The following is a 10,828-nucleotide window of genomic DNA, read 5'->3' on the forward strand; positions in this document are numbered from 1 at the left end:
TATGTGAGATGACCTTTCTTCAGTCAATTTTATAAATCAATAAAAAACTTAGGTTCGCTTCATTAAATGGGCCAAGGGAAAGATCTATAGATGTATGATGGCCTTTGTGCTCCAAAGAGGAAAAAACTGCATCATTAAAAATATTAACATAAAAATTCTGGTAAAAGAAGAATAATTAGAATGTATAATAAGTTTTGATATACATTCTAAGTTTCTAAAGTACTATATTCTGGGAACATACCAGACACTCAATATTTATGTTAAATAAATGCATGTGTTCACGAATGAATGACTGAAAATCACATATGCATTTTAAAGTTATACATTAATGAGTTTATTTTGTAGTGATTGTCTTTCTAATAAAATTCCATTGCATAAAACTTAGTTCTGATGTTATTGGGATGGCTACCTCTGATCTTTAATTTTATCAATTTATAAACTCTTTAATATGTGAATACAATTTTGGATCTCATTATAGGTATATATATATATATACTTTTTAAATTTTTATTTGAATTCCAGTTAACATATTGTGTAATATTCATTTCAGGTGTACATTACAGTGATTCATCACTTACATACAACACCCAGTGCTCATCACAAGTGCCCTCCTTAATCTCCATCACCTTTTTTAACCCATCCCTCGACCCACTTCCTCTCCGTAACAATCAGTTTGTCCTCTATAGTGAAGAGTCTGTTTCTTGGTTTGCCTCTCTTTCTCTGTCTCTTTTAATGTAAATACCCAATGTCTAACTATTTAAAAGATGTTGGTCCTAGTTGACTCCATAATCAAATTAACCCATGGAGAATTTATTTGCATTGTGCACTTTCATTCAAAATGTGTATATACAAGCTATGCATTGACTTTTCTGCATAAAAGAGAGTAACCCTGTTAGATATCAGGTGACAGGGGTAGAAAAGAGGCTAATGCGAGTTTTTAGAAGTCAATCCTATCTTTGAGCCAAAAGGTAGAAGTGCTTTTGGTAATAAATATTTCATCAACCTACTTATTATTTTATTGAAAAAAATGTATTCAGAGGTCCAAGACTAAAATGAATTAAAGGTTCTCTTTTTTTAAAGACTAAATTGTGGTACATACATTTAGGAAAAAATTTTGGAAATAATTATTTTTATGACCTGATTTTAAATTAAACTATCAGACATCCTGAAAACTAACATGAGATTGGAAGAGAAAAATATTTTTGGGGAAAAGTCTATCTATGGCAAAGTTGGTTATCATTGAAATTCTGAAGAGAAAATGATAGTGTACTAAGCTGGAATTTTCCTATAAAGTCCCACATATTACACAAGCAAGCAAAGGAAACTGATTTTCCTATTTTGTGTTATACTTCAGAACACATGGATTTGGTAAAAACAACTAATATTTTGATTCAAAATTAGACATTTTATCTTCAGAATACTAAAGTTTAAGGTCCACATGTACAAGTAAATTTTACATTTCCATCAGAAATTAAATTTTAGAATTATATCCATAAACTTTAGTCAAGTTTTAGTCAATTCAACAAGTATATCTTAAGGGCCTATTAGGTCAAGGAGTCAGACAGATGCTTGGTATCAAAAAAATGGATAAGAGCCTCTGCCTTGAAGGACACATCAAAAGATGCATATGCAAACAGAAGTCAAGAAGAAATGGTCGATAGGTCCCTAAGAGACAAAACTATTCTGAGAAATTAACTAATAGCTGTTAAGCTACTATTTTCCTCTTCGGAAAAGTCCATTTTGCTTCACTTTCTTTTAAAATCTGTTTGTTTCACTTCCTTTTAAAATTACTCAATTACTGGATAACAATAATGTGAATTACATATGAGCCTTGAAAACTTTTCCTAGATCTTTTAGTAATTTTAAAGCTGTATTTTGAAGCTTCTTGCAATAGACTTTTTAAAAAAGAACATTTTGTGACTGAGTTATGTAAATACCTAATGTGCAACTGTTGAAAACTATATGTGAAAACTATATGAAATTCAAATTTCAGTGCCCATAGTGAAGTTTTATTGGAACACAGCCATGTCCATTTGTTTGTCTACTGTCTCTGGCTGCTTTCCCACATCGGCAGAAACCACATGGCCCACAGCGTTGAAAATATTTACTATCTGGCCCTTTACAGGAAACGTTTGCCAAACTCTGATCTAAAGTATAGCAATGAACTTGGGGTACGTGGCTCAATCGGTTAAGTGTCTGACTCTTGATTTTGGCCCAGGTCTCCATCTCACAGCTATGAGTAGGCTAAGAGCCTACTTAAAATTTAAAATAATAATAATAATAATAATAATAAAGTATAGCAATGAACCTGGGTTGAGAAAGTAAAGCTTTGTTAGCTCTATTTTCCAGAGTTCACAGGGATGTTTAAAATAAACAAAATGTGCAAAGAGAGCTTCCTATATAGTTTCTCCAAGATGCTGCCTCTAGAAGTATGACTGGTAACCCCCACTAGTAGGAGATTCATTCTCTTGTTGCTCCCACAACCAACACTGGATTCCAAACTCTGGCCTTGAACTTCCTCTAAACACAGCTGTCAGACTTCTGGGATTCTGCCTTTTCAGCTTAATTTTCACATATTGACTTGACTGGTACCAGATGAAATTTGTGGGTCTTTCAAATTACGAACTTCAAGTTAAGAAAATCACTAGGCATTTGGGGGGGCGGGAGGGGAGTGCAGGGTGATGGTCCTGTGGAAGCTCAGTAGGCAGTGCTAAGACAGAGAGCTCTGTGTGTTTTAACAGGCTCAAAGTTTGAACATGAAACAATGATACCTAATCTTTTGCAGAGTAATGAGAATCTTTTGTTAACGCACACGCAAAATATCTCATGCTAGTAGGCGTGCGCTGATTGACTCAGTCACTGCAGACAGTAACTGCGGCCCCAGCCGATTTTCATACCTCTTTGAATGTCTATGATCATAGAAATCAGATATGTAAAAACCACTGTGAAAGAAGTGAAATTCCAGTGAGATGGGGGCACTTCAGACCCCACCTGAGTAGGTGGGTTTGGAGAGGGAGGGTCGTAGGAGGGTTTTAAGTAGAATTTCTAAGTAGATCTTACCCCTTGCCATCCCTAGAACACGGCTGCTGATTCCTGACACTCTCAGGGTGACTCCATAGCACAACAAAGCCAAACAAGTAGCCACTTTAACTCCTTCCCTGGACACCACCCTGGACTTTACTGAACAGCATGAGGGCAGTACTTATAATCCTGACTGTCACCTCGGACTTCTTAATTTCTCTTACCTCAAGCTGGAAATCACTTTACTATATTTTCAAATAACCATATTACCTGGCCTTGAGCCATATGCATCATTTCCTTCTTTACCTTAAAGAGAAGCAGAGGGTCCACTAGGCCTCCACTCCCACCCCCAAGCCTTCTCCCAATCTCCTCACCCAGAATACTTCACCATCATCCCCCCATTACCCAAGTCAGCACATCTAGACATTATCCCTGATGCTTCTCTCTCCTTCACCTTTCACAGCTAATCAATTCTAATCAATTGCCACGCCCACTCCCACTCCCAAATGTCTTTTTTTTTTTTTAAAGATTTTTTTACTTTTAAGGAACCTCTACACTGAACATGGGGCTAGAACTCACAACCCTAAAATCAAGAGTCACACACTCTACCGACTGAGCCAGCCAGGCGCCCCCCCCCCAATGTCTTTCAAATCCATCTTTCTATCCCTACAGCTCCCCATTTCCTTGGCAAAACTGCAACAGCTTTGAACTGGTCGTGTCACTCCTCTGCTTGAAATCCACGGCTTTTCACTTCCAATCTGATAACGCCCCAACAAAGCTCACCAAGCCCCTTATAATCAGGCCCTGGCTAGAATTTCAGACCCATCTCCCACAAATCTGTCACACAGCATATGCTCCAGTCACAGAGAATGTCTCTGAATTCTTTGAAGGTGTCATGCTCCCTCTTGCTGCCAGTCCTATACAAAGTCTGCTCCTTCCATGTTTACATTTTTCCCAACCCATCCCTGCCCTCTCTGGACAATCTCCTTTAGGTGTCAACTCGGGAGTCACTTCTCCAGCAAGCCTGCCTTAGCCAGCCTTACACTGGATTCCATGCTCCAGGGAGTGTTTTTACAAGCCCCTGTGACTCTGGGTTTCAGAGAATTCATTCCACTAAGGCAACACCAATTTCTTTCTTGTCCACCTCAACCTTAATAACACTCTGCGTAGAATACAGAAGGTGGTGAATGAATGAATTAGGGCATCCTCTAAGCTGCCCTGAATCATTACCTGCAAAGGAAGTACTGCTCTGATTCAGCTCCGTAAAGCCACCTCTGGGAGATTTCTCTGATTCTATCAGAGTAAAGCCCAGTTTCAGGGCTGAGAATACTAATAATAAGGAGAAACCTTTAAATCATTTCCTAATCCCACGAGCAAGGAACTAGCAAGCAGGCTTCCCCAGAAAGGCTAAGACCTGGCCATAAAGGGACACAAGAAAAATTTGACAGAATTATTGTTCTGAGCAATAAGAATCTATCCACGGCCCTGCTTGCGTTGACCCTTTTCTATCAGAATGAAGGTGCATTACAAAACTGTTGAATGTCATCAATCCACCACATCTATAAGCCTCTCAGGTCGATCACTATGGAATCATTATCATCACAAAGAGATATTTATTAAACCATTACACACAGGAGTTTTGCTATGGTCTGAATACTATATTAAATGAATCATAGAAGGCCCTGACATCCAGGGCTTTACACTTTGAAATCGTCATCGATGTTAAAAGACAGTAATAAGCTAATGGAGCTGCAAAGAGAATAGCAACTTGACAAGCCTTGCCACTTGGAAAGAGCTGTGAAAGCCAGATCTTTCAGAGCTCTATAAGAAATATATTCATTCTCTACACCAAGCAATCTATTTGAATTTTTACAAGTTTCTTGCTACAGGAAGCCTAAGCTCCTGGCTGACATAAAGCTCAATAGTTAAGTCACTTTGTAATGCTAATTTTCCCTCTCAAACAACTACCGGGTGAATTCTGCGGGAGCTGGTGAGAAGCACCTGAAATGGTACTGTTTTGCTCAGTGATAAGGTACTTAACATATTGGATACATCACACCTTCGGTCAGGGTCCACAACCAGACCTCCCTCATAACCTGTTTTCCCCTCTTGACCTCATTGCATCTCCGGGATTTGGTTCCAGGGACGTACGTACTCTGCACAGATGCGTCAGGAATCCGTGGAATCAAAATTGCCAAAATTGCTGCTGAGTCAGAGGTGTTTTTAAAAATTTGACAAACAACATATAGCTGCATGCTGAATGGTTAACACCCTTCCCTGATGGTTTTGCAATCCTATACTTATATTGTAGCTGTATCACACGGAAATTACAGGTTCCTGTGAAACAACACTAACAATAATAATACAGTTTATAGAGGTGCTCGTTTACGGGCCTTTTAAACAAGTTTGAACATTTATGCATGGAATATTATCACACTAAGTCCTACTTCCTCCCGCAAAACATAAACGGAAAACTGGAAAACCATGATTTCCCTAGTGTATCGGCTGGCTCCAGGGATATTTTGATTGTCATATCAAACATAAAATATTGATGAAGGAGTTAAGAAAAATAGATTCCACTTCTCTGTTTAACAAAGAATTGAACATTATTAAAGCTAAACTATCTGCTATGCGTTTTTAAGTATATAAGAATACTTCTGGACTGTCAAGTAAGTAATAATTTGAACTACTGAAATACACTTCAAAACCAAGGAGGAATTTTTTAAACTAGCAAAATTAACCAAAAGGAATTTAATTATATATACATATATCTTATATATTTATATATATGTATATATAATTTCAATTTCAATGCAAAAGAGATAATCTTAGAATTCTCAAAGTTAAACCAATCAAGATTGACACATCCCAGGCTGGAAAATCTGAACTATATCATAAAACATGATCAGCAAAAGATGGATGGATAGAAAGGGATAGTCAGGGACTGATGTAGGGAGTAAACATTTGTCAGTGTTCAGGCAACACTGTCCAAGAGAAAGGGGTGACTGTTCCAAAAGTGGTCTCCTTCAATTCCTAGAAGAGACAAAGCCAAAAGAGTACAAGGAAACCCTGCGTTGTCCTCATTGGATGACATTTGCACACTGACTGACTAGATGGACTCATGGTATTCAGGTCCCCTTGGCAGCTAGACATCTCAAGATGAATTGTGCATTTCATGTTGGCCTTTTGTTTCATGCATCTATTTCTTTTGATTTGGAGAGGCTCGGTTTTGGCTGAGAGACAAACCTGAATGCACATGTATTGATCAGGATAGGACTAGACCCTTGTTTGAGCAGCCAACTGTCTTTCTCCACAGCAGTTCCATGAATGCTCACCAACAAACTGCAAAAATACTTATGACTCTGCCATAATTTTAGATTTCCTCATACCTTACAAACAAGTAGTGAAATGTAAATATAAAATCACTGTAACAGATTTTTTTACAATGTGCCATAACTTACATAATCAAACAAGTATGGTTCTCTTCAAAACTGTGATCTTTATGGTTCTTTCATTATAAACTTATTGTAATTATGCTTCTGTTGCTCAAAGCACTTATATTAAAAAAAAAAAGCACTTACATTTCTCTTCATTGGGAAATGTCTAAAGCTTGCAATACATTTTTTTGAATGATAATACCTAAACTTAAGTATCACTTGGCTGTTAACAAAGCAAATTATGATGAAGAATCTTTACACCTTCAGGGTGGATTTGATTTCAAGATACAATCAAAAGTCATTTAGGAGCAAGTTCAAGTGACCAGTCTGGGCAAGAGGACTAATAATCTAATGCAAGCTATGACTAAAAATAATGGCTAAAAAGTAATGACACCACTATATACCCAAGAGAAGAAACTTATATACTGTTTTTAAAGGTAATTTCATAAAAAGAATCCAAAAATATTTTGATCAAAGGCAGAATGTTTAGAATGAGAGCTTCGTTTTCACTGATAGCTATTCTGATGCACCACATCCATTCTAATACATAAATTCTAGTTTGTTTAAAAACCTCTCATTACTTTGTGTTCAGTAGTTAACAAAAGTATCTTAGGGACACCTGGGTGGCTCAGTCAGTCAAGTGTCTGCCTTTGGCTCTGGTCATGATCCCAGAGTCCTGGGATCAAGCCCACGTCAGGCTCCTTGCTCAGTGGGGAGCCTGCTTCTCCCTCTGCCTGCAGCTCCCCCTGCTTGTGCTCTCCCTCTCTCTTTGACAAATAAACAGAATCTTTAAAAAAAAAAAAAAAGTATCTTAAATGATTTAGTACTTATGAAAGTATTTTAAATGATCTTATTATTAAGCTGAGACTTATGCAATTCTTGGCCTTAGATCCTAATATTACTGTATTTACTCTTTGATCTTATTTGAGACTTCTCTGTGGAGTTTATCAGGAACCCCATTCAGTTTTGTAAGAATCTGTGGCACTTGGATTCTGTGGGGCTCTGACAATTCTTCAAGAATTGATCTAGACTCCTGGTATGCCATGACTAAAATTCAAGGTATTCAAGACTTCAGATGTCTTTCAAATTTTGTACTTGATGTGAAGCCCATGCAAAATTTAAAAAGTACTTAAAATTATCCCAAACTTTATTACCTTTTCCAATAATAAAACCTAAACAATGAGAAATTTAATATAATCTATAACCCAAACCATAACAGCTTTACTCTTTGATGATTCTGAAACTGAAGGGATCATATTCAGAAAGTTAAACTGTTAAGTATTTAACAACATATGATATAAGCATATGACTAGTAAGGCCATGCTAGATGAAATCTTACCTAAATTAAATTCTCATCGAGGCCCATTCTTACAGACTGATAGTCACAAAATTATATTCAACAAAGATGAATTGAGGATCTTATATAAACAAAGTACTTGGTATTATAATGAATGTAAAAATATGATAATAATACTAGCTAACATTTACTGGGCTAACCACTTTACATGCATTTTCTCAACAGATTAACCCCTATGACATAGGTCCTATTAGTCCTGAGTTTTAAAGATCAAGTCACACAAACACAGAGATGTTAAGGGACTTGCCTCAGGTCACACAGCTGAATCGAAACAATCTCAATCAAAACAGTCTGAATCCAAAGCCTAACACCCTTGACCACAGAGCAGTAGTGGTCAATGCAGAAAACAAATTGCTGACCCAATGCAGAAAATAAATTTCTTACCCTTTAGAATTAAAACCAAGAAGGAAGTTTATAATCACTGCTATTTTAGGTGATTGTCAGTTCCCATAAATAGTAGAAACTTAACTTTTAAAAATAACACCTCTTCTTAGAGCAATTTATTATGAAATAGTTTGGAGAACAGGAATGAGTATGCTCTTAACAAACTTCGTAGTCATTATAATACATTTTTTTAAAACAAATCAACCTCAAAGCATTTTTTAAAACTATACTAAAATTTATAGGTGATCTGTTAAAAAACTATTTTGATAGATCAACAGTGATCTAATTTAAATCAACAATGTGCTAATTAAAAGTTCCTTAGCACTTAGAAGTAGGCCTACTATATTCATGTTTCTGAAAACTGCATTTTTACACTTATTGGCACTTATGTTCTCACTGTGCTCTACTAAAAAGTCTACAGTTTAGGCCAGTTAGTATTCTGATTTTGTAAGTAGTAGGAAAATAAATGGACAGATAATTCAACTTTTATAGATGGAGTAACAAAAGGTGCTGAAAACATAAATACAGAAGGTAATTTCAAAGAGTAAAGTCCTTCTCTCTTATCCACAGGGACGAACTTTCCTTCAATGGTCAACGGCCATTCCTTAGCACCTGAGTTCCACGCTTACTGCACATGCAGAGAATAAAACATAGAAAGATATGAAAGTCCCTTCCCCCCACACACATACGGGTATATTTATATTTGGCTTTTCTGATACCTAAGTACGCTGATTCATTGGATAATTATGAGTCAAGTAATATTCCATGACAGAGCTATACCTATTCATTCATTCACATAATATAACAGGAACAAAGTAGATACTGTATCCAAAGAACACTTCAAATTTAAAATGCTACATCTAATTACACTTGGCCTAAGACTCTGAACTTAGACTCCATTTTTCAAAACATCATTAGATGAAGTTTGCAAGCTTTTATGGCTTATCACATGCAAAGTAGGATAAGAGTATAATTTATTACATGTCAGTTGTGCATAACTTCAGTATCCAGTCCTATGGCTTCACATTTCCATGGTAATTCTGATCCCCCCACCCCACCCTGTAAAAATGTATGACTTGTAGGGGCACCTGGGTGGCTCAGTCAGTTGAGCACTGGACCCTTGATTTCGGCTCAGGTAATGATCTCAGGGTCTGGGATGGAGCCCGTGTTGCCCTGCTTGGGATTTTCCCTCTCCCTCTGCCCATCCCCCCTCTCTTTAAAAACTAAAAGTTTAACTTGTAGAATTGGCTTTTTTAAGAGAGATATTTCAAAGGATTTGCTTTCATCCTTAAAAGAATAATGGAATGGTGGCAAATACTCTTTAGATTTACTCAGTATCATAACAATAAAAAACTTTATTTAAGCTCATATTACCCACTTTACTCATCTCCCCTAAAAAAAGTTCAATATTCAGTCAACAAGCGTTTTCTGAGTACCTACTACATGCAAGCATGGCACTTGGAATAGTATGCCAAAAGACATCTAAGTTTCCAAGGCATGAAGTGGGTGCAACAAGGGACCAAACTGAAGTATCTGTTATCAACAAGTTTCTCATTCACTAATTCCTTAGAAAAACCAAAGAAAACACTTGCACAGTAGCACATTTGGGTCTGCAGAGTGCAACTTTCAGTTGCAAGTAGTTCAGATTTCAAAGTTAAGCTAAAGCTCTCTATCCAAACAAGCTTTAATTTATTCTTTAATCTCTTCTTCACGTTTTCTATTTTGTTCCCAAAATCCACATTCTCTTCCATAACAATGAATGATAGCGCATCTTTAAAAAAAAAAAAAAAAAAGCTATTCCTCTTTCCCCAAAACCCAGCCCATACACACACCCTCTTCTTTCGTGGGCACGTGTCCTTCCAAAACTCGGCAGGACACCCCCTCACCTGAAAAAAAGTTTGGAGAGGACGCTGGCCTTTTCCAGAGGCGACCTCTGCATGGTCTCTGTGGGCGTCGGGGTCCCTGCCGGGGCAGGCTGGGCTCGAGCTCCTAATGCCAAACGCCCTACTTCTCTGGCGCAGGCTGCTCGCCCCTTTTTCTCTGACCTGCTGTGATGTCATTTGCTTCCAACCCCCCCCTCCCCACCCCACTCCTACCCCACACACCTCCCCTTTCCTTGAGCTCCTTCCCCCGCCTCCACTGCCCAGGTTAAAAGCTGGGCGCTCTCTGGTCCAGCCCCCAATTTGCCCTAGCGGCTTTCTCCACCCCCTGTGCACCCTGACCGATCTTCCTTCTTTCCTCCGCTTCCTAGCTGCCCTGCGTCTCCCTTTCCCCATCCTGACTCCCATTCTTCCTCCTTCGCGCGCGCTCCTTGCGCGCCCGCGTGCCTACCGTCCAGCCCCCACCGGGCCCGCAGGTGGGGGACAGCCGCGGCCGCTCTCCGGCTCCTGTCTCCGACGCTCAGCAGGAGCAGAACCAGTCCGGGGCAGCCTCCTGGACCGTCCTCCGCGCCAGGTTCCGCGGGCCGCTACGCACGCGGCCGCCAACTTCTGAGCCTTCTTCCTCACCCTTCTTCCGAGAGCCTAGCCAGGTTCGCGTTCCGTTTGCAAGGTGCATTTTGAAGGGGGAACGAAAATCTGTGTCTCCCGTATCAAAATGCAGTCTTAGAGACCCGGAAAGTTCCGCGGCA

The 10,828-nt window shown here is 38.7% G+C and overlaps 1 protein-coding gene across 1 annotated transcript in view; it reads right to left on the bottom strand.

Moving 5' to 3' along the window:
- Positions 1–10,219, bottom strand: part of CFTR (CF transmembrane conductance regulator) — a 162,591-nt gene extending 152,372 nt beyond the window's left edge. Inside the window, exon 1 of the mRNA XM_087860871.1 lies at positions 10,086–10,219. Coding sequence (XP_087716997.1) covers positions 10,086–10,138 — 53 coding nt within the window. The 5' untranslated portion in view covers positions 10,139–10,219. The remainder of the gene's footprint in view (positions 1–10,085) is intronic.
- Positions 10,220–10,828: the final 609 nt, after the last annotated feature.

This window comes from Ursus americanus, chromosome 3, assembly GCF_024610735.1.
Source record: "Ursus americanus isolate L20-20 chromosome 3, mUrsAme1.1.p, whole genome shotgun sequence".
Classification (NCBI taxonomy): domain Eukaryota; kingdom Metazoa; phylum Chordata; class Mammalia; order Carnivora; family Ursidae; genus Ursus; species Ursus americanus.